Below are 24,876 nucleotides of genomic sequence, written 5' to 3' on the forward strand. Positions count from 1 at the left end.
ACAAGTCCGATCCATGGTGGTCCCATCTCGCAACTTAAAGAATATGCTACTGATGGCTTGGTGCCAGATAACACAGCATACCTTTAGAGGTCTAGTGGAGTCCATGCCTTGGTGGGTTGTCATAATGTTTTAGTTGATTGGTGTATGAAGCCCCTTTGTTGATTAGGACTGATCTGCTCTGTGTGCTTCAGAATCCTTTGTTTGTCCCTGCCCTCCACTTAACCGAGTGTGGGAGGGAGGAGGAAGGCTGTGCAGATTCTGCTCATAGGAGCAGAGAGAGGTATGTGAGCTGTTTTCTGACAGCTCACATTCCATATGCCAGCTCTGCAGCTAGCAGGGATGTATGGCTATTTTATCTACAGGGTTCTCTTTGTTAATTAGTCTCAGAACCCACCAGTTTCCATTTTACCCTGGAACAGAAACTGTCATGGGTGGCACATGCCATTACAGACAGATTCTGGCACAAGTTTTCTGGGTCAGGAAATTTAGTTAATTCCCCAGTATGTGTTTATCACAGAGTTCAGCTTTAAGGTTCTATTGGACAGGCACTGTAATAAGAGGAATACAATAATATTTTAAAGCGGAGTTCCACCTGCAAAAGGAAGGAAGAGGGGCCAGACATGGCATAGTTTGCAGCAGAATCTGCATCGCTCTTTCCCTGGAAGTAGGAGCAAATAACTGGATGAGACAGGTATCTGTTCCCCTCTCCCCCCTGAAAGGTGCCAAACATGACACCGGATCAACAGAAGATCCATTTTTGGGTGGGACTCCGCTTTAAAAGGTGGTGGGAAAAAAACACATACTAACCTGTTTTAAAAAAAAAAAAAATGGAACTCATTTGAGTTAGTAGGTGTAGTGTAAAAACTACAGAGACGCACTTCAACTAGGGTTGCACCGATACTACTTTTAGTACAAGTACCAATACTTTTTACTCGTTGATACTGTTTATCATTACTTTGTTTAATGTCATGTGACAGCAGCACTGATGGGCACTCATTGGTGGCACTGATATGCTGGCTCTGATAGGTGGCACTTATGGGCATTGATATGCTGGCTCCGATAGGTAGCACTTAGGTGCAACTGATGGGCAGGCAGTGGCACTGAAATGATGAGAGACACAATCAATAACGGTAAAGTATACAAGTGCTGCGACGCCCATCTTGGAACACCTGCACTCTGCTTCAGTAAGCCAGCAGTGGACATCTTGTTACACCCAGCCCATATAGTTAGTGAACTATATGATCTGGGTATAACAAGATGTCCGCTGCCAACTTGTGATTGCTGGCTTACTGAGGCCGAGTGCAGGGTGCACCAAGATGGGCATGGGCTGTCACTTCCATTAACGAATGTGATGGCCCGGGTCACCGTTCTGACAGCTGCGAGTGCGACCCACACCCCTACCCCCGGCCAGCCTGCCTTCAGCTGCTGCCAGCCCAGCCTCTCCGCTCACTGACTTCCAGGAGCCGTCTCTTCATACAAAAAAGTATTGGGTCAGGCATCGGAAGCATTTGACCGAGTACAAGTACTTGGGTAAATACTCGGTATTTGGCACCAGTACTGGTATTGTTGCAACCCAAACTTTAACCATTGTGCAAACTCCAGTAACCCATACAAAAATGCAACTTTTCTTGATTTTCTCCAAACCTAAAGCTCAATAGCATACTTGACATGCTTGTGTCAAAGAGACAAAAGTATGGGATGTGGGTTTCACAACCCTTTTTGGTTATAAAGTCACTTTGTAAAATTACAATGTCAAAATATGTAAAGTTTATTATCTTTACGCATTAGAAAACACTAAACAGGAGGGTGAAATAAGAAGAATTAGACCGTCATTTACTATTTTATTAAGTGACAGAAACCTCAATAGAGCTTTAAATGTCCAGTCACTTTATCAATTAAATCACTAGGACCAGGTCCCACACCCAGGACAGTTCTAGACCCTGGTGCTATTTGTGTGCGACCTGCATCCTGAATCAGACTGACAGCCAGTCCCAGCTGTTTTGCCTGGGTGAGAAGTTCAACCAAGGTTTCTTCATCTGGAGCTTTCAGCACCACCTTGGGTTGCCCACAATATTCCCATTGCTTAAGTAATTCCGGATTTCTCTTAAGGAGCTGCTTGTAAGCAGATACCGCAGCATGTGAGCACTGAGCAGAAACTTTTCCCTTTCCCATTTTCAAATCGTTTCGGACAACTAGTACCATCTTGAATGCTCCGCTTTCTCCCATCACACTTGCTTCACTTTCTGCATCACTTCCTGATAATTTTGTTACATTCTTTGAACGGCCAATTCGACCACGCAGGCTCCAACCTAGTAAAACACCACAGGCTATTCCCACTGCGAGTTTCAGAGGTCCAGGGTTAGTGATGTAATCCATCTTTAATCACCTACAACAAAGCACACAGAATGTATTACTGAAAAGCTTGTGAATCTTGAGAAGGTACTGGGATTGTGGCATAATTGGTCTAAAATGCGAGCTGATTTTATCTACGTCATAATATTAAAATAGACAGTTTTAGGGCCGGTTCACACTGCGGGCGATGCGAGGCGACACGACTCGCAACTATCTTACAAGTCGCCCCCGTTCTGTACAATGGAACCGTTCTGAGAGGAGCGACTCGAGTCGCTCCGACTCAGAAAAAAGGTTCCTGTACTACTTTCGGGCGACCTCGGGGCGACTTGCATTGACTTCTATACAGAAGTCATCTGCAAGTTGCCGCTGAGGTCGCGGCGAGGCAAGTCGGTGTCGCCTCGCATCGCCTGCAGTGTGAACCGGCCCTTACAAAGCAAACAATACACACGATTTTATTTGTACAACAAATGGTTTATATAAACACAGCTATTAATGGAATAGGTATGTAAACTTTTATATTTAGTAAAAAGTCCAATAACCTTAAAGAGACCTGTTCAACTTGGCCATTCAGGACTAAATGACAAGGACTGTTTAAAACACATAGTCCACTTTTTTAGACTATGTGTCAACCAGACATTTTTGCCAACTGCCCCCCCCCCCCCCCCCCAAAACTGCAATAGGCAGCGGACAGGGCTGTTTACATGCCACGGATGCACCTAAGTGATCACATTCAACTAAATGTCACATCACTTCCTCACCACCTGTCAGTAGCCTCTGGGGCGGGATCGGAACAAAGGAAAGGCAGATTTGGATGCATGCCTAAATCTACCTTTAAATGTTTTATTTTTTTATTGGTGGGACACGGGTACACTGACAGATGTTGATGTCACAATGGAACACTGTGACAGATGTTTTTGTGCACTGGTACAGATGTTCATAGGACAGTGGTGCTTGGTGTACTGTGCTGGTGATGTGTGACAGCTTTGTGAAAAATCATCCCTCGCACACAGAGCTGTCACAGAGGTTGCAGATCCCTGCGTGCGCGCGCGCGCTGAGCTCAGCGGGGAATTCGGTGATTGAGACACGTGTCTCTGTTTACACTGTGATTGGACACAGCCATCATGTGATCAGGAGGGCCAATCACAGCACCCATATCCTGATCTTGGCTGTGTCCTGTGATTGAGGCCATGTTCAGGCACTCATTCGAAGCAACGTACGGGTACATCGGCTCAGAATGACAAAGCATCACCCTACCATATATGTGATGTGGGCAGGGTTAAAGCAGAACTATAGGCAATTTTTATTTTTCATTTTGGATAGCGCAAGGGAGGGTAGTAAACCCCTGTCAGATTTCTTTTTGCAATCTGTGTCCTATTGTGGAGATTTCTCGTCACTTCCTGTCCCACAGCCAAACAGGAAGTTAGAAAAAATCCCTGCAGATTAAGGGAATTCCTTTGGGACCCCTAGGTCACCAGAACTAGTGTCCAATTGGGAACATTTTCCCTTTATTACTTTTCTAGGGACAATGCAAAATTTGGGGATTTTCTTTTAATAATGGTAAATAGGTCAAACAGAAAGGTGAAATCTCCTTAACCACTTAAGCCCCACCATTTTGCAGCTAAAGGACCAGGGCACTTTTTGCAATTCAGCACTGCGTCGCTTTAACTGACAATTGCGCAGTCATGCGATGTGGCTCCCAAACAAAATTGGCGTCCTTTTTTTCCCACAAATAGAGCTTTCTTTTGGTGGTATTTGATCACCTCTGCGGCTTTTATTTTTTGCGCTATAAACAAAAATAGAGCGACAATTTTGAAAAAGAAAATGCAATATTAGTTATCAGTTATCCTTGAAATGACAGCAGCTCTGCAGCAAGCCCCCCATGTCTAAAGCCCCATACACACGATCGGACTTTATACAAAACTTTCCCGTGGACTTCTGTACAAACGGCGTTCGCTTACATACACACAATCGGACACTTTTTAGGCAACAAACGCGAACGTAGTGACGTTTCAACATACTGACGACACTTCAAAAGAGGACGTTCAATTACTCCAGCGCCACCTTTGGTCAACTTCTGTATTGTTGTCTGATCTTTTGCATTGGTTCTGAGCATGTGTGTTTGTAAAGTCCGATGGTTTTGTGTACACACGATCAGACTTTGCTCCATCGGGCTTATGCTGTCAAAAAGTTTGTCCGTTCGCACACCCAACAAATGTCTGATGAAATGGAAAAAGTTTGTCTGATGGATCGTACACACAGTCGGATGTTGCTCCAAAACAGCTAATTTGTATGTTTGTTGTCAAAAACTCTGATCGTGTGTATAGGCCTTTATAATGACTTGTCCTCATCCTTAGATATCCTTTTTCTGCAACCTTTTGGGAGCCAAAAGTGAGTATGTCTGCTGTGTCACACATTTCACAGAGCTTGTGTTCTGTCAGATTAGGCAACCCATCAGATTTTGTAACAGAAGTGACGTACCCTCACGGCCATTTTAGTGTGCCCGCACTTGGGCACACTAAGCCTACAGTCTTAGAAGAAGGCAAGCGGACATCTTTTTACACCCACCGAAGTCTTGCATTTCACACTTATTTTTACCAGTAAACTCAGCTTATATAGTGAAATCAAGTACTTAAAACTCTTTGACACAGTTTTGATGTTGAATTTTAAAAGCAGCGGCAAGCCTGCTCATCTCACAGGTTTGCTAATCTGACAGAACACTGCTGATTTTAAAATTCAACATCAAAACAGTCTGATGGATTTCTAAATACTCGATTTCAATATATAAGCTCCGTTTACTGGTAAAAAAAATACTGTGATCAATGCTAAAAAAATTGCATTGATTACTGTAAAAATGTGACTGGCAATGAAGGGGTTAACCACTAGGTGGCGAAGGTTACGGAGCTCCCTGCGGGTGCACGCTGCCTCTTAAAGGGCAATGTACAGGTATGTTAATATACCTGTACGTGCCCTTCTGCCGCAGTATATTTGTGTGACGCGGTTTGGTAGTGGTTAAGGAGGTGTTTCGTCACATATGGCGACCCATCACATTTGGCTACCCGCTGGACTGCGCATGCTCAACGCTGCCATATGCGTTTCAACACTGTGGCAATCTGAGCTTGTGCAAAATTTTGTGCCCAAACCTCTGAGTCCAGGTTCAAGCCCCACCATCCAAGTGGACATAGATTATAATTATGCTGAGTGAAGCAAGGCCGTGCCCAAAGCATGGCGAGCCCGCGAGGGGTCCTGTGTTGGAACGCTTATGGCGGCGCACACGTGCACTCCAGCGGGTAGCAAAATGTGATGGGCAGCCAAATGTGACGTGACAGAGGCACAGTCAGTACAGGAATCACAGCTTGCAGGCAGCAAGGTACCATGGGACATGTAGTCCTTATAAATAGAACGTAAATGGCAGAGGAGAAGCTGCAAAGCATGCCGGGAATCCAGGAAGTTGTGGAAAGAGATGACCAGCAGACAGGCAGCACTCACAACACAATGAAGGGGATTTAGACTATTGGATTGTCCAATGCTGTATTGTTATTACAATACTGATATTGGGTCTATTATAGGGGAGAAGCCTTTCGTTTTCTCCCCTATAATCCCAGCAGCTGTCAGGTAAAGACTGAATGTGAATGATAAGGTCTTAGCTGACACATGAGCTAGCACATCCTCTGACCCTTCATCAGTGACAGGAAGAGCATTCAAGTAACTAACAGGACAAATAGCCCCACTGAGAGGTAAGGCTGCCCTATTGTACCATAACGTGTTTATATATGACCTCTCAATGGGATGCATACAATGGAGTACACCGTACAGGGACAGACAGTGTGGGACGATACACTCACCGGTATCCGAACACACGTTGTTCTCCTCTCGCAGCTTCCTGGTACGCCGTCGCCTTCCAATGACGTCACGCCCGCTCATCGCCCTCGCTTTGTCTCCTTCCCTGGCACTGCTCGCCCATCTATCTCTGCGCTCTGCTCCGTACAGCACGGACACCGTTCGGGTATTCAGGTACCACTCGGAGAGATTCCGACCACTCCGAGCCAGGCCGGTGAATGGGTGTCGGCCGCTGATGACATCATCGGGGAGGTGTGGTGACAGCGCTGACGATAGTTCCGGTGGAGTGACCCAGTGAGTGTGACAGATCGAGAGTGAGAGGCTGCAAGTGGGAGGTGAGTGCGGATCGTGGTGTATGGGGACATGTCTGCCATGGTGGGGGGTCAGCAGGGACCCTCTGTTTTTGACAGTGATGGCTATTGGGGCTGCGTCATTCAGATGTCACCTCTGTGTACATGTGTGATTGTTATCATCGCTCGTCCTCTGAGCACTGCGATCAGGATAAGAATGGCCATTCATCAGCATTGTCCATAGACATCACATGATGGAGGAGATGCCTGCGCTGGTCATCAGACACTAGGTCTGTGAACAATGGGGGATCGGATGGACATCTCCAACCCTTGAGACTAGACACACTTTCTTATAGATTGATTGCCCAGAAATCCTGATGGCATTTTACTATAGGATTCCCTGCTCTGCACTCTAAGGGCCCATTCACATGCCTCACCTGTTCCTGCACATTGTGGCATGTATGGTTATGATGGCACTCATGTTTGAATGAGCTGTCATCACATCACGGTGTATGAAAATACTCACCTGTACAGTTTCCACCAACGTAGTTCGTCATAGTACAGTGATGGCGAACCTTGGCACCCCAGATGTTTTGGAACTACATTTCCCACAATGCTCAGGCACTCTGCAGTGTAGTGGTGCATCATGGGAAATGTAGTTCCAAAGCATCTGGGGTGCAAAGGTTTGCCATCACTTTCATAGTACATAGAGCAGGGGGCTCAAACTGGCAGCCCTCCAGCTGTTGCAAAACTACAAGTCCCATCATGCCTATGGGAGTCATGCTTGCATCTGTCAGCCTTGCCATGCCTCATGGGACTTGTAGTTTTGCAACAGCTGGAGGGCCGCTAATTTGAGACCCCTGACATAGAGTGTGCACATCAGTGCAATTTGATCCCCTATGTATGTGCATTAGGGTGCCAGTCACCGTTAATGAGCACACATGTACCAGTGTGAGTGTGCGGTGTGATCACAACCTAAAAGTAAAGGATGTGCTGTCATCCATTTGAATGAACCCTTCAGGGGGTGGGGTGGTATAATAGGGGCAGAATGGACACCAGCCCGGGGGGTGCTGACTCCAGGGGTGTCTCATAGGACTTGTTTGTTCAGGTTGCCTATTAATTGTAGGGTTCTGACACTGTGAGACCAATGCATTATGGTGCTGATTAGTTCTCTGTGATTATTTCCTTCTGTCTTTAGTAAGCCTTCTGGCCCGTACACATGTTTCCAAAAGCATACAAAAAATACCGCTTTCGAAGCGATCGTACAATAATTTGATCATTAGTGCACTGGTTTTGATAGCCAATCATGACAGTTCATCTGATATATCAAATGGTGCAAGCACGAAAATTTTCTTCATGCGATACCAGATTGGACAGTTGTCATCTGCATATACAATACAAAACATGACATTGTTTCCGATTTTTATTTATTTATTTTATTTTATTTTCAATATGAGATTGGCATGGAAAAAAAAAAAAAAACGGCGATCATTCGGCCAATAATCTTATCGTGTGTACCAGGCATAAGGCTGGACATAGATGGCTAAAAATTGCAGCAATTTGGCAGAGAAATTTACTGCAATCCCCCATCCACGGTATTCAAGCGGTTCACCACCCTAAAGTGGAAGTTCCGCTCATGTGATCCCTCCCCCCCCCTCCGGTGCCACAATCGGCACCTTTCAGGGGGGAGGGGGGTGCAGTTACCTGGATAATCCAGGTATCTGCACCCACTTCCGGGACAGACTGCCGCAGATGCCCCCCCCCCCCGTTGTGCTCTGGGAAACACAGTTCCCAGGACACAGCGGGGACCAGCAGAGACGCGCAGAGCGTCTCACGCATGCACAGTAGGGAACCGGGCAGTGAAGCCGCAACACTTCACTTCCCGATTCCCTGATAGAGGATGGCGGCGGGGGCAGCAGAGAGACGAGTGATCGCTCGTCATCTGCCGCTGACATAGCTGGACCCTGGGACAGGTAAGTGTCAATTTATTAAAAGTCAGCAGCTGCAATATTTGTAGCTGCTGGCTTTTAATATTTTTTTTAAAGGTGCAGAACCGCTTTAAGGATGAGCTCCGGCGTGTTCGCAAGCCACACGTGGAGAGCCCGTCAGGAAGTCGGCACTGCGCTAATCACAAGCAGTGAGACATTGCTCCAATGCGTGGCTGCAGAGATCAGGAAATGTCTCACTGCCTGTGATTAGCACAGTGCCGACCTCCTGGCGGGCTCTGCATGTGCGGCTTATGAACACACCTGGACTCATCCTTACACGGTATGGAGGGGGGATCTTTTTTGTTCAGGGCAACCACGGCCACTGTACGGTGACCACATCTGATAGGATTCCGTCACTGTTCAGGCAATCATTTTCAGCCTAATTTTAAATTAGTTTTGTTGAGCTGGGTGGTGCATCCAGCACCACCCGCAGTAGCTGGTTTAACAGGTATTGAGTAAATTGTAAGCCATCTATAGGGGCCTTAAGATACGTACTTGTTACACTGCTAAGTAGATAAAATCACACGAATTTAAATGAAGGTGTTGACCAGTTAATCAAGTTTTAGATTATCTGTGACTAGGGATGAGCTCCGGCTTGTTCGCACGGTCCATGTGCAGAGCCCGCCAGAAAGTCGGTGCAGCGCTGCGCTAATCACAGGCAGTGACACATTGCCCTGATCTCTGCAGCCGCACATCGGGGCAATGTTTCACTGCCTGTGATTAGCGCAGCGCTGCACCGACTTCCTGGCGGGCTCTGCACATGGAGTATGCGAACACGCCAGAGCTCATCCTTATCTGTGACACATCATAAAGCCATTCAGGCTGATTTGTTTCCTTTCTATGTGTTTATGTGAAGGAGTAGAAAGACCTACTAATTTTGTTGTCTCTCTCATCCTAAAGCCTCGTACACACGATCAAAAAAACATACAGAAAAGTCCACTTACGATGCAATCGTACAATAATCTGATCATTAGTACACAGCTTTTGTCTGAAATTTTCCAAAGGGATGACTACGAAAAGTTTTCTCATACTATACCCGATCGTACGATTTTGGTTTAATTAGTATCGTTTTCACACAAAAATACAGTGCTAATACATTACATCACTTCTTTCTTTTTTTTTTTTTTTGTCATACGAGAATTTTCGTACTTTAGCAACCTGTTCGCTTTCAATATGAGACTAGCATGAAAAAAAATAAAAAAAATGGTCGATCATTCGTCCGATAATCTCATTGTGTGTACAAGGCTTAAAACTCTGGATAAGCAGCTAAATACTCAAAGGATTTGAATCCTGTACAGCCACACTCATGACAAACTGTAATTCCACATCCCTCATTCCCACTGAAGCAGCATGGCTTGGTCAAGAATACACCCCCAGCCCGTTGTTTTCGACAGTAAGGGCTAACTCGCATTATGTGCGGTGAGTGGCATACTGCACTGTGAAATGCCAGTCACTGCTAGGATACACAAAAAACAATTGTTTTCTGTGTGTCCTATTCACACTGCAACACAGTTGCAGTGATAAAAAATGCAAACATGTTGCATTGTATCACAGCTCATTGTACAGCAGCACAGCGCATCACACTGCTGTACAGTTTGGCACTTCAAATAAAGTTCCTACAAAAAAAGGGAGCTTTGTGATGCACTGAATGCACTAAACCACCCCCTACTGCAGTCCGAACAGACAGCTGCCAGAGAGAGAAACCGCTGTGCTTTAAGTCTCTGGCACTGTCCATTCAGTGTCAGTTCACCCTAGTGTGGTGCGGGATACTGCATGCAATTCGCACAGAAAACCCCCCCGCAGTCCTGTGCAAATCACATGCGATGTCTGTGTTGTTTGAGCCATTCATTGCACGGGTCGGCCAATATAATTTTTTCAGTGCCGATGCAGATTTTTCCGCTGCCTTTAACCACTTCAGCCCCGGAGGATTTTACCCCCTTCCTTACCAGAGCACTTTTTGCGATTTGGCACTGCGTCGCTTTAACTTACAATTGCACGGTCATGCGACGTTGCACGAGGGGGCTCACAGGGGGATGAGACCGATCGGTGTTCCTCTGTTTTGGGAACACACCATCGGTCTCCTCTCCACTGACAGGACGTGGATCTGTGTGTTTACATACACAGATCCTTGGTCCTGCTGTGTTCCCAGGCAATCACGGGTGCCCGACGGCGCACCCGGTCCCTAGCGATGCCGTGGGTGTGCATGCTGGTGGCACGCGCGTGCCCCCTAGATGTCCGGGAATGAGAGGACGTCGTATGACGCCCACCCAGGATGGGAGATCCCATCTGTGGGCATCATATGACTATACGCCGAGGCTGAAGTGGTTAAGGCCGATATTGGGGGGCCAATATTCTGTGGATTAAACGTTTTTTTTTTTTTTGTTTTTTTTTTGTAAACATCCGTTGTGACATTAATAGGCAGTGACAAGTACTGGGTACTCTTTATGGAGGGATCTGGGGTCTACAAGACCCCAAACCTCTCCTCTGCTCTTGAAAGTATTCAAAATGTCAAGATCTGTGTATCTTTAATACTTTTCTATTTTTTTTAAAACTGGTGCCTTTTAAATGAGAGTAATGCGAAGTGATGTCATGACATCGTTTCACGGTTACTAGATCCGTGACCCGATCGGCTTCGCTCTGGACCCTGGCCAGCCGGCAGGCATGCGACTGATCATTCGGGCCTCCCAGTGGGATGGGAGACCCAGGCCGAGCGGCAGAAGGCATTGGGCATGGGGGGGGGGGGCATTCCGGGAGTGTATTGCCCCCCCCCCCCGCGCTACTTTGGATAATTTGTGATCCTTAGCCGCATTGATTGTAATTACAAGAAAGCCTACCGTGCGCTCTAAAGAATGGTACCTGGGTGATACCTTGAGCAATATCGGTAAGTTTGTTACTGATTCTTCAAAAAAAAGTGAATATCAGCCGCTGATAATTGTTTGACCCCTAATTCATTGTGTATGGCTCAAATCTCACCACATTTGCAACAAAAGGGTGCAGGACCCTTTTTTTTTTTTTTGCCACACTGGAATCAGATCGCATGAGGGTTCACCCCCATGCGATCTGATTCCGGCAATCACAATGCCTGGTGTATTGGGGCGTCGATAATTTAACATTAACACCTGCAGCAGATTGCTTGAATGCCGTACGATTTCAATGCGATGCGGGAAACGCACAGGATTTTCTGCGTTTCTCGCATCGCTTTAGTGTTAACCTAGGCAAAAAAAAAGAAACCTAAGGATCGGTAAGCTGCAATATATTATATTTTAGGTATTGGGTTTCATACCGCTTTAACCTTAGTGTGGTTTATTTATTTATTTTTTTAATGAAAGTTTGCACTTGATAAATTGTTGCACTAGTATTGTGTGACATACAAATTTAGAACTACCAACATTTTATTCTCCAGGGTCTCTGCTTTCAGAAAATATATAATGTTTAAGGTTTTAAGTAATTTTTAGGCTTAAAATTAAAAGAGGGTTAAATAGAAAGTCTTCCCTTTTGACAAGTTTGATATTGAAATTATTTTCCTCTTGTACAGGCTTTGAAGAAGAATATATTGCTCCCAGTTAAAACAATGACATTATGTTAGCTGACCAGGTGTCCTAAATTCTCTGACCAGTTTTGTGTGTGTGTGTATGTGTGGGTGTATACACACACACACACACACACACACCTTCTAAGGTGTACACAGTTTCTTTTTGCAATAGGCAGTTTGAGCTAGAAAGGAAGTAGATGCTAAATAAGTGCAAAGTAGCCCATTGTTTTGGCTCTGCTTTCCACCATCAATTTCATAAGAAAGGTATATTTTGCGCTTTATATAGTACAAGGATTTTCTAACATCAAATAGTAAAAACCTTATAACTCCATAATTTGCTGAGGGTTCATTATAAACAATAGTTGACTGTAAAGCTGCCTGCCATACTGAGCTGGTTTTGGCCATATGGTGGTAATCAGATTGTGTCTACTTACTATGTCTCATAAGAACAATAGTGGTCAGTTGAAAGAATCCAGCCCTTCTAGCTGACTATTTCCATGAAAACAAATGGCCAGGAGAGGAGTATCTGATTGATGTCCCTATTGGCAGGATGTTGTGTTTGTCATCAGTTATCTATAGGTGCCTTTGCTGTCATGTGTTTGTACAGTGAAAGCATTATTGAATAATCAACCATTATACTCAGGTTTTTAAAAGGCAGACATCTGCCAGCACACTTAAACCTGCTTGTTTAGACTATCGGTTGGGGAGGGTTAAAAACACATGAGTGAGACATTTTTACACCCCCTCTTTACAGCCCAAGGGCAACAAATGGGGTATACACATGCTATGGCCCCATTGCTTTGACCTGCCAGGTTCGGTGGGTGGTACTGCTGCTGTATGTGACCCATGCAAGTGAATGGGGCTGTGCCACAAGCTCCCCTCAATGCATGTGGTTGCACCATGTATTAAAACCAGGTGATGAGGAAGCAATATGTCTGTGAAAAGTGATTGGACTTGTTTTTTGAGAGGGGCTGCAATCTTACCTCATGTCTACACCTAGCCTATAACTGGCCATACACTGATGGATATTTTTATTCAGCTTGCAAGCTGAAAGAAAAAAGCAAACTAGCAGATTCCTCCATCCACGCTAAAAGCACAGATGGACGAATCTTCAGTGCTGGCTATTGTACTCTGATTCCTGATGTTGGTGGCTGTCCGAATATCCAAATACTGCTAGCACAGTGGCTAAATGGTTAGCACTTTGGCCTAGCAGCACTGGGGTCGTTGGTTTGAATCCCAACCATGGCACTACCTGCCTGGAATTGGCATATTCTCCCTGTGCCTGTGTGGGTTTCCTTCGGGTACTCGGGTTTCCTCCCACACTTCAAAAACATGCTTGTAGGTTAATTGTCTCCTGTCTAAGGCCTCATGTACACTTTTGCTGCTAAACAGACATTTAGGAGTAGTTGGGCATTTTTTTCAACTGCTCCTGAACTCTCCTCTGTTATCTGATCAGTACATATAGCGGGTTCTCTATTTTTTGGTTGGAAAAAGTTCAGATCGTCTGTACAAATTCCGACGCGCAAAATTCCTACACCTGCTCAGAAACAATTTGGCGTGTGCTCAGAAGCACTGAACTTCATTTTCTTAGCTCGTCGTAGTGTTGTACATCACCGCGTTCTTGACGGTCGAAAGTTCAGAGAACTTTTGTGTGACCGCGCGAATGCAAGCCAAGCCAAGCTTGAGCGGAATTCCGTCGGAAAAACCATCTAAGATTTTTCTGACTGAAAATCCGCTCGTGTGTACGCGGCATAAGACTCTCTTTTTTATCCTGAAATTTTGAATAGTGCAGAAACACTTCTTTCCTTTTCAGTACACTCAATAAATATTGCAAGAGACCTTAAATCTTGTTTGGTGTGAAGAATCAGGTCCCCTTCCATAATAAATATTGGACTATGAATAGCTAACAGCGGTTTATGTATTTCAGTTTATTTTCTCCAATGATAGTAGATGGAAATGACCCTTTGCTCCCTTCAGCTAAATGTGCTGCCAGATGATTGTATTTATTGATTGTGAGCCTTTGTAGGGGTTATGGAGCGCAGACTGAGACAGCATTATGGGAGATCTAGAGATTGTGCTCATTAGGGAGAGTGTGTGAAGTGCAGCCCATAACAATGCTGCTTCTGACCAGAAGATGTTAGATGTAAGAATATCATTTATTTGTTGCCTTGACTTCATGGCTTCTTTGTCAGCTGGCCTGTGTAATCATAAACCTGTGCAAAGTGCACGTTTTGTGAACACGGGTCAGGGTTTAGTGATTAATGTCTTACAAGAAGTCATTGATTAGGTGGACAAAGGTGGCCTGTGAATAGCAGTATAATTCATGTCTTTTATGCTCCGGAGTATCTTGATATATGCAGAAATAATCAAGATATTGCACTATTTTAATTTTTCTTTTGCGCTATAGGGGGCAATTATACTAGAACAGCTATGAATGTGTTTACTTTCTCCCAGCTTTTATATTTTAACTACAAAAACTCTTGGGGCTTTGCTCATTACAAACTCCTGATTAAAGTAGAACTATAGGCAAAACTTTATTTTTTTCCCCCCCTTTTATTTTGGATAGAGCAAGGGAGGGTTATAACCCCTGTCATGTTTTTTTTTTTTTTTGTCACCTGTGACCCATTGCAGAGATTTCCCTTCACTTCCTGTCCCCCTATCCAAAACAGGAAGTGAAAGGAAATCCCTGCAAATTAAACTCAATGTAAAGGTGTTTTTTTTTGTTTGTTTTTTTAATAACAAACATGTTATACTTACCTGTCTGTGCAAGGGTTTTGCACAAAGCTGCCCCGATCAGTGCCCCAGTGGCACTCCTGGCTCCCTCTCTTTTCTAGTGCCCCCACAGAGAGGTGCTTTCCCTGGGGGCACCCGTGCCGGTGCACTCGCGAGTCCTGCTGTGGCATCTATTGACACAGACAGCGGGACGTGGGGGGGGGGGGCATTCCCATTCCCATGTCACTGGGTTTGATTGACAGCAGCGGGAGCTATTGGCTATTGGGGATTTTCATTTACTCTCAATTTCAATGATTACAGCAAACAGGACCTCAATAAAAAACGGACAAGTGTTCTAATCCCTCTCCACTCTATCCAAAAGTAAAAAAAAAGAAAAAAAAAAAGGTTTTGCCTTTAGTTATACTTTAACTCTCATCTTTGGTTAATGAAGCTGATTTTGGGATAAGCAAATATTGTTTAAATACACAAGAGTCATGTGTATACCTACTTAAATATTGGTGTGCTTTGTGTATGCCTTCCAGGTCTGTGCAGTAGGCTGCTTACACACTGATCCACTGCGGTTTCCCCACAGTACAGGTGCAGCGCAGTGTAGCCAGTTTTCATGCAGGTTACCTGCACTTTGTCATAGACTTCCATTAGACCAGGTGGTTTTGGTTGTTTCCTGAAAGTGCACCAAACTTGTGCGTGCTCGCTCCTGAGCCCCGCTCTTTGCATCTATAAGACACACAGAGCCGTGGTTGGGCCCCGCCCCCCACTCTCTCCTCATTGGCTCACTGGCTGCCATTGACAGCAGTGGGAGCCAGTGGCTCCCACTGCTGTCTCAGCCAATGAGGAGAGGGAGTCCTGGGACAGCCGAGGCTCTCGTGCACATTGCTAGATTGAGAGGGGGCTTGTGAGTATTGGGGGGGGGGGGGAGCAGCATACAAGTTTTTCTTAAAAAAAAAAAAATCTTCAGCTTTTACAACCACTTTAACCACTTCACTTCAATATTGGGCAATTTTACCCCCTTCCTGCCCAGGCCAATTTTTAGCTTTCAGTGCTGTCGCACTTTGAATGACAATTTGCATGATCGCAACACTGTATCCTAATTGCATTTTTATCATTTTGCTCACACAAATAGAGCTTTCTTTTGGTGGTAAAAACAAACAAACAAAAAAAACAAACATTTTTCTTCTTTTCTGTTATAAAGCTTTGCAAAAGAATAATTGTCCTTCAGAAATTTAGGTCAAAGTGTATTCTGCTACATTTCTTTGGTGAAAGTTACCCAAATAAGTGTATATTATTTAGTCTGTGTGAAAATTATAGAGTCCATAAACTATGGTGCATATATCTGAAAATCAATCAATCCTGATGTACTGACGACCTATCTAATTTCTTGAGGCCCAAAAACACCAGGACAGTACAAATGCCCCATAAAGTACCCCTTTTTGGAAAATGGACAGTCCAAGGTATTTAGTAAGAGGCATGGCAAGTTTTTTTTTTATTTTTTTTATTACGTTTGTTTTCTTTTTTTAAGATTATTTGTTTGTTTTTTAACACACTGTGGCCAAAGCAATATGTTACCATAGTAAGATTGTACTATCCTGGGGAAGTGATCAGGATTTTTTTTTTCTTGGTTTTTACACATTATGAATGCTTATAGCAGTGCTGCGATTGGCCAGAGCTAATTGCATGGTACAAATGGGCTGTGATTGGCCCTCTTTTGCACCATGTGATCACACTGAGCAATCACAGCTAGCAATCCAATTGTACAGAATGGATATTATGAAAGCAATTCATCGGCTGTTTACAACTGTCATGTGACCCGCTGTGATTGGTCACAGCAGTCACATGGTACCAGCAGCGGGCCGATACACTGATCAGTCCTCGACAGCCGGTGACAGATCGTGCCACAGCATAGCCCCGCTATCCAGAGGACGTCACATGACATCGAGCCATCATTTTGTTATAGGCTGAACAGGAACTAGTTAAAGTGTTACTAAATCCACAAAAGTAAAATCAGACTGCATATGCAGTAAAGCATGCTTGTTATACTCACTGTGGAACCTAAGGGGTTAATCCTAAGTGGCTGATGTTTGTATTATGCAAGTCAAAGTGAAGCTCCAGTAGAAGTTATAGAGGTGATATTAAAGGTAATTTAAAAAAACAAAAAAATTACAAACCTGTCATACTTACCTGTTCCATGCAGTGGTTTTGTACAGAGCAGCCCCGATCCTCCTCTTCTTAGGTCCCTCGCTGGTGCTCCTGGCTCCTCCTCTCCTCCGAATTGCCCCCCATAGCAAGCCGCTTGCTATGGGGGCACTGATGCATGCATGCTCCCAAACACCGATCTGTGTGTCCATAAGACAAACAGAACAGGGCTTGGCCCGCTCCCTCCTGTGATTGACAACAGCTAAACCAGTGGCTTCTGCTGCTTTCTTTCAGCCAATGAGGAAGCAAAGACACGGGAGAGCAGCCACTCTTGTGCATACCGCTGGATCTAGATCAGGCTTGGGTAAGTATTGGGGGACTACAGGGGGGGGGGGGGGGGGCTGTATAATGAAAGATGTTTGCCTTCATGCATAGAATACATGAAGGTAAAAAACTTTCATCTTAAAGTCCTGGATTCTCATTTCAATGTGACATTATTCTTGAAAACAATCTTCTTCAAAGCTTCTTTAAACAAGCCATACATTTTGAGGATGCTGGCTGCATTTTTTGATTGCAGTGTTGATGTACTTTTTGCCAGTTTTGCCTGCAGTAATAGTTTCCTACATTTCTTAGTGCAGATGGAAAATGTAGCCATGTAATTGTGTGGTTTGGTTAATAGCTGATGGTCTTAAGGATCATATTCCTTGTGACTTGCAGACCTCTCTAGCTTTTCTAATTTGTGTATGTAAAGCAGGCCAGCATTCTTGATGATTTGCTGTAGGCTGCTTGTGCCTTTACTGTATTTTTTGATCTTTTGATCCTAGCGCTCCTTTTGCCTGTGTGTTGGGTGCTCTTATTTAAAGCCTCAGTTTACCTAAATGCAAAATAAGCACAAGGGACACATTACTAACATGTGTGATATGTCCTTTCTGTCTCCTAGTTCGTCTTCCTCCTCCATTGAAACCCCCCCCCCCGTACTTCCAGGGTGGATAAAAATCAATGATTTTTAAAAATACAATATATATTTTTTTTTTTTTTATTTACATCTGATTTTGTTTCATTTGAGAGCCGGTTCACACAGGGGTGACTCAGATCCGACTTCAGGTCACCCCTAGTCACGCTACATGTAAAAATCAATGTAAGTGAATGAGAGCCGTCTTAATGCACACTACTGAAGTCGCTCCGACTTCAGAAAAGGTTCCTGTACTACTTGTATTCAACTTCTTGGCGATTGGTACCCATTGATTTCAATGGAAGTCGCCTCCAAGTCGGATCTCCTTCTATATTGAGGCAACTCTCACAGAATTTTCAGCTCTCCAGAGGGAAATCCATGCCAAATTTATAAAAAAAAAATCCGACGTGAGTTCCCCCTCTGGAAGCATACTAGGCCCTTAGGTCTGGTATGGATTTTAAGGGGAACCCCCTATGCAGAAAAAACAGCGTGGGGTCCCCCCCAGACCCATACCAGACCCTTATCCGAGCACGAAGCCTGGACCATACCAGGCCGCGTGCCCTCAACATTGGGGGTTGGTCCTTTGGGGAACGGGGGCGCCCTGCGGCCCCCCAACCCCAAAGCAACTTGTCCCCATGTTGATGAGGACAAGGGCCTCTTCCCGACAACCCTGGCCGTTGGTTGTCGGGGTCTGCGGGCGGGGGGCTTATCGGAATCCGGGAGCCCCCTTTAATAAGGGTGCCCCAGATCCCGGCCCCCCACCCTATGTGAATGAGTAAGTGGTACGTCGAACCCCTACCCATTCACCTGGGAAAAAAATGTCAATAAAAAACACAACACAAGTTTTAAAAGTAATTTATTAATCAGCTCCGGGGGTCTTCTTCCAACTTCGGGGGGTCTTCCGACGACTTCTCCGCTCTGTTCGGCCTCTTCTCCCGCTCCCCGGCGTCTTCTCCTGGGCTCCTCCGTTGTCTTCTTGCAGCTCTTTTACTAGCGGAGGAGCCCGGTCTCCTTCTTCCCTCTTCCCTCTTCATCCGATGTTGAACCGGCGCTGTCTTCCTCTGTACTAGCTTGTGCGGTGACTTATATAGGTATAGGGCATGGTCACCGGGTAATGTCATGCGGTGACCCTGCCCCTTTATGATGTCACGTCCCGGGGCATGCTGGGACTGTGACTGGTATGCTCCCGGAGGGGGAACCCATGCCGTTTTTTTTTTTATTTGGCGTGGAGTTCCCCCTTGAGAGCTCATAGTCTGATTTGGCCACGGCCAAAGTTGCCTGGCCTGGGGCGACTTAAAGTTGTGTTGTAAGTCGCGTTGACAAGTTGCCTACAAAAGTCGCATTGGAAGTCGTGTTGCCCCTGTGTAAATAAAATGCTAAAGTTTGTTTTTCTATTTAAGATGCATTAATCAATTTAATTATTAATTAAACCCCCATCAAATCATTCTCTGCAGCTATTACCTTTTGTACCACCCCCTCCCTTTAGAATGTAAGCACTATGTACCTTTTTGTATTGCACTGTACTGTAATTGTGTCCCCCCCCCCCCCCCCCCTTCATAACATTGTAAAGCACTGTGTAAACTGTTGGTGCTATATAAATCCGGTATAATAATAATAATTTAGTTTATTCAGCATGAAATGGAGCTTAGTTATGTAGCATGAGGCTGTATATTCTACACTATTTTTATTTTTGTTAAACTCATTCAATGAATCCAAGGTTTGCAAGCTAAGATAACATGCACTGCATTGATGCATTCCCACAATTTCAAAACCATAGGATAAAGGCAAGTTCAGGAATACTCCTTTATCCCATTTTATTGCAAATCTATGTACACTACAAACTGTATGATTGAATCGGTTCTGATATCGTTGTTTTACTAACCTGACAGCTTATCATTCTAAATAGGAAGACTTAATTTTGTTTGCAAATATTAAAGATTCTAACTACCAGCAAGAATGAGTCCTTACATTTAAAGAGCACCTGTCATTTCAGATCAACCATGGCAGCGCCTGTTAGCGGGCATCCACTAACTCACCTTGTTGTGTCACTGCGGGACAGAGCTGACCGTTGCTCTTTAAAAATTTAAATTTAACCACTTGAGGATCAGAAGAATTTCCCCCCTTAATGACCAGGCCATTTTTTTGCGATATGGCACTACGTCTCTTTAACTGACAATTGTGCAGTCATGCGGCACTGTACCCAAACAAAATTGACGTCCTTTTTTTCCCACAAATATAGCTTTCTTTTGGTGGTATTTGATCACCACTGCGGTTTTTAAACAGACAATTTTGAAAAAAAACTTTTTGCTATAATACATATCCAAACAAAATATAAAAAAACAAATTTATTCATCAGTTTAGGCTGATATATATTTTTCTACATATTTTTGGTAAAAGAAAAAAATTGCAATAGGTGTATATTGATTGGTTTGCGTCTACAAACTATGGGATAGATATAGGGACTTTTAGTTATTTTTTTATTGTTTTCACCGGTGATCTGCAATTTTGTTTTTGTGGAACTGCGACATTGTGGCAGACAAATCTGACCCCAAATTACACTTTTTGGAGACCAGTGACATTATTACATTGATCAGTGCTCTAAAAATGCACTGATCAATGTAAAAATGACACTGTCAAGGAAGGGGTTTACACTAGGGGGCAAGCAAGGGGTTACCTGTGTTCCCTGGGCATGTCCTAACTGTAGGAGGGATGGGCTGCCCGAGACATGACAGAGATCACTGTTCCCAATGACTGGGAAAAGTAGAGCTCTGTCATGTCTCCTGTCAAAATGGGGATCTGCCTTGTTTACAATGGCAGATCTCCATTCTGCCTCTTTACTAGGCGATCGCAGGCTGTAGGCAGACATCAAGTCAGCCCGACCCATGGGCGCAAGAGTGCACTGGCGCCCGCTGCTGTGCCTGCGGGAGCGGATGTACAATGATGGCGATATGCGCAGGGGAGCCAACCTGCTGCAGTACAACTGGGGTGGTCCTTAAGTAGTTAAATTAAGTTGATTTAAATTGTGTTTTAAATCAAATCCATCCTGCCCACCTCTGCCGCTGTAATTTTCCGGTGCAGCAAGTGTTAATAGAACGGAGGACCTGTCACAGCATGTTGGAGCTTTCAATCATTTGTCCTCCATTCATACATTGTGTCTGAAAAAATTTGCAACCTTTAAGCCCCATACACACTATCAGATTTTGTGCTGATTGTTTCCTTCAGATTTACCAAAACCATATAATATGAGGTCAAACCTTAGGAGTTTCAATGTGTATGCAATCAGGCAGGCCCTTGCACTACATGGTTTTGTTAATTCTGAAGACAAAATTCAGCAGAAAATCGAATAGTGTGTATGGGGCTTTATATGCATCATAGTAAAATTAATTAATTCATCATTAAAGCGCTGCGTAAACTGTTGGCGCTATATAAATCAATAATAATAATAATAATAATAATAATAATAGTAAGAAAAGTGAGTGTCAGTTACCAGTGATGAGGTTTAGGTGGCCCTTCCTGCCCTTTTTCTCCCCTTATGCCAATGTACATTCTTGAATTTTAGGCTGCAATTATGCTTTGTGTTCCAGCAATCACGCCTTCAATAGAAATGAATGGCACCTCATGTGAAATATACTTAATACATGTGCATTTTAAAATTGGACTCCAGGCAGTTAAATGCATGACATACTAGCACATTATAAAATACTTGCCTTAGAACAAAAGCCTTCCAGCCGCGCCCGGTCACTGCTGAGAGGGCTGACATCTTCCCCCGGCCTTTCTTTTGGATTTGCAGGCTCCGGCGCTGTGAGTGGCCAGAGCCGAAATGACGTCACTCCCACGCATGCACGCTGGAGCACTTGTTTTTCCGGCAAGAAACTCTGGAGGCTGTGACGCAACTTCCGGCACGACTGACGTCACTTCCGGTCTCGTGGAAAGGACACCAACAACGACGTCTGCTGTAGCTTCCTATCAATTCCATGCCTGGTTTTTAACTTGCGTCTGTAAGTATGCATTTTTATACGCAATAAATACCTGTTCTTAGCATACTTCACTATCAGTCCCTCTTTTTCCTTTTGGGTACCTGTTTTTTATGGCTGAGAAACCATTTTTTGAAGGATTATTTATCATCAAGTCCCATCAGTGTATCTGCCATTCTGTGGATAACCTTTGAAAAGCGTTACAAGCTTTTACCGACCCCCAGACTGAAAATCTGGGTGTCGTGATCTGGTGAGTGGGGACACATGCGAGGGTGTTGGTACACCTGAAAATTCTTCTGCAACATTTTCTCTGCACTTTTTTTGCACACCAGATGTGAAGCATTTTTTTAGTTTTTTTATGGACTTTATGCTCTTGTTTTCACTTACGATGGGTTTATATTTGTGAGCGCTGTATTTATATATTGTTACTCCTTTACAGGCAGTCACATTGAAGTCTGTGACACCAAAATGCCTGAATATGCTGGATTCTGCATGTTAAGTGTAGTCAGGTGTAGGGAGATGAGCATTCAAATCAGAATGGGGGCTTGAAGCGCTATTAAACCCAAAACTGAAAATTTGATATACTGCAGCTTACCAATCATTAGATGTGGTGGCTGCATTTGTTATCTGTTTCGTTTTTTCCCCCTTTTTTATGCTTACCGTATTTACCAGTGTATAAGGCGACCAGGCGTATTAGACGACCCCCTAATTTTACAGTTGTTAAAGTGTTTTTGCCTGTACTTAACGTATAAGACGATCCCCCTTCCGAGGCCTCCCACGCTTCATATTTCTTCCTTCTTGCTGGAGTTGGCACCATATCCTTCTTCCTGCTTGCTGGAGCCAATCACGGCAAGCGATGTATTCTATTAATGCAGGGGTTGACAAATTTGCTTTGAATTTAGGAGCCAGTTAAAAAAGTTAGGAGCCAGTTTTTTTTTCCAGCTCCCGGGGTAAGGCCACTCATTTTCACCCCCTATCCCTAACTCACAATGGAGCACCCAGTCAATAACTCCATTGAAACGCTGTTACATCAGGGTTATGGGCTGACCAGAAAGAGTAAGGCTGGCAACAGATGGAACTGGCTGGCACTGGCAGGTGGCACTGGTTGCCACTGGCAGGCACGTAGAACTGCCAGATGGCACCGGCAGGTGACTCTGGTTGGAACTGGCAGGTGACACTATTGGCACTGGCGGTGGCACTGGTTTGGAAGTAGCAGGTGGCCCTGGTTGGTGATGGCAGGTGGCCCTGGTTGGCGGTGGCACTAGTTGTCACTGGCAGATGGCACTGATTGGCGGTGGCACTGGTTGGTGGTGGCACTAGTTGGCACTGATTGGCACTGGCAGGTGGCACTGGTTGGCGGTGGCAGGTGGCACTGATTGGCGGGGACACTCGGCACTGGCAGGTGGCACTGACTGACGGTGGCACTGGCAGGTGGCACTGATTGTCACTGGTAGGTGCCACTGATTGGCGGTGGCACTGGTTGGTGGTGGCAGGTGGCACTGGTTGGTTGCAGGTGGAATTGATTGGCGGTGGCACTGGTTGGCACTAGCAGGTGGCACTGATTGGTGGTGGCACTGACACTGGCAGGTGGCACTGGTTGGCGGTGGCAGGTGGCACTGGTTGGTGGTTGCAGGTGGTATTGATTGGAGGTGGCACTGGTTGGCACTAGCAGGTGGCACTGATTGGCGGTGGCAGGTGGCACTGATTGGCGTTGGCACTGGTAGATGGCACTGGTAGGTTTCACACGGAGCACTCTGTTACTGAAATGTAACAGAGGCGCTGTCAGAATTGAGCTTAATGTCGAAATGGGCGGGACCCAGCCGGGGTGTGAAACTGACAAGAGAGGCGGATATGTCAGATTTCAGCCTGATGTCGGGGTGGGCGGGACCCGGCCCGGGTGGGCGGGACTCAGCAGCTATCAAACACCAGCCAACGATTGGGCTGCTTAAGAAAATGGGCGTGCCATATACACGTAGCGGCCCGCCCAGATCCCATTGGCTTGTGCTGCTGGGTCCCGCCCAACCACGGCCGGGTCCCGCCCCAAACCCCGGCCGGGTCCCGCCCACCCCGACATCGGGCTGAAATCTGACAGATCCTCCTCTCTGTTGCTTGTCAGTTTCACACACTTAGCGCAGCGCCGATGAGTGTGGAGGAGGGAGGAGGACGGCAGTCAGTGTTCATGAGCTGCATGTCTGGGGCATCAATAGTGAGTGGGCTGGTGGCAGCTTAGGCGCCAGGTTGCAATTTCTGGCCGCATTGGCGACCTGGCGCCTGGGGTTTGTTGAGCCCTGCATTAATGAATACAAAGCCTGCTTGGATTGGCAGAGGCTGCAACATCATCAGCCCGCGCCTCTTACTCTCAAAACCAATCCGAGTAGGCTACTCTATGTAGCCTGCTCGGATTGGCAGAGGTTGTTACTCCAATCCGAGCAGGCTCTGTATTCATTTGAATACTTCGCTCACCGGAATTGGCTCAGCCAAAGCTACATACAGTATTACTGAACACCCAGCAGACATCCGAGGGGCTGACCCGGCGTATAAGACGACCCATGCTTTTTGGCCAGTCTTTTTAAGTGTAAAAGATCGGTACCTGGTAATCCAACCAGTACTCTTGTCTAGTAGATTTACACTCACCGGCTACTTTATTAGGTACACCTGTTCAATTGCTTGATAACACAAATTGCTAATCAGCCAATCACATGACAGCAACTCCATGCATTTAGACACAGTGAAAGACGACTTGCTGAAGTCCAAACTGAACATCAAAATGGGAAAAATTAAATCGATGATTTAAGTGACTGAACTTGGTTGTTGGTGCCAGACTGGGCTGGTCTGAGTATTTCAAAAACTGCTGATCTACTGGGATTTTCACGCAAAACCATCTCTAGAGTTTGCAGAGAATGGTCCGAAAAGGAGAAAATATCCAGTGAGTGGCAGTTGTGTTGATGAAAATGCCATGTTGATGTCAGAGGAGAATGGTCAGACTGGTTTGAGATGATAGAACGGCGACAGTAACTCAAATAACCACTCGTTACAACCAAGGTATGCAGAATACCATTTCTGAATGCGCAACACATCCAACCTTGAA

The 24,876-nt window shown here is 45.1% G+C and overlaps 2 protein-coding genes across 2 annotated transcripts in view; one reads left to right on the top strand and one right to left on the bottom strand.

Moving 5' to 3' along the window:
- Positions 1-1,827: 1,827 nt before the first annotated feature.
- On the bottom strand, positions 1,828-6,368 carry PTRH2 (peptidyl-tRNA hydrolase 2). The gene is made up of 2 exons (XM_077482111.1): positions 6,195-6,368; positions 1,828-2,386 (listed from the first exon to the last, which is right to left on the bottom strand). Exon 2 carries the CDS (start codon positions 2,374-2,376, stop codon positions 1,861-1,863), a length of 516 nt encoding a protein of 171 aa, XP_077338237.1. The 5' UTR covers positions 2,377-2,386; positions 6,195-6,368; the 3' UTR covers positions 1,828-1,860.
- A 28-nt stretch (positions 6,369-6,396) lies between these two features.
- The window catches only part of VMP1 (vacuole membrane protein 1), a 231,792-nt gene continuing 213,312 nt past the window's right edge, over positions 6,397-24,876 (top strand). Inside the window, exon 1 of the mRNA XM_077482110.1 lies at positions 6,397-6,524. The gene's annotated coding sequence lies outside the window, so the exon portion shown is untranslated. The remainder of the gene's footprint in view (positions 6,525-24,876) is intronic.

The sequence above is a fragment of the Lithobates pipiens genome, unplaced genomic scaffold (assembly GCF_037356315.1).
Source record: "Lithobates pipiens isolate NorthernLeopardFrog02 unplaced genomic scaffold, aLitPip1_a1.2 Scaffold_16, whole genome shotgun sequence".
Classification (NCBI taxonomy): domain Eukaryota; kingdom Metazoa; phylum Chordata; class Amphibia; order Anura; family Ranidae; genus Lithobates; species Lithobates pipiens.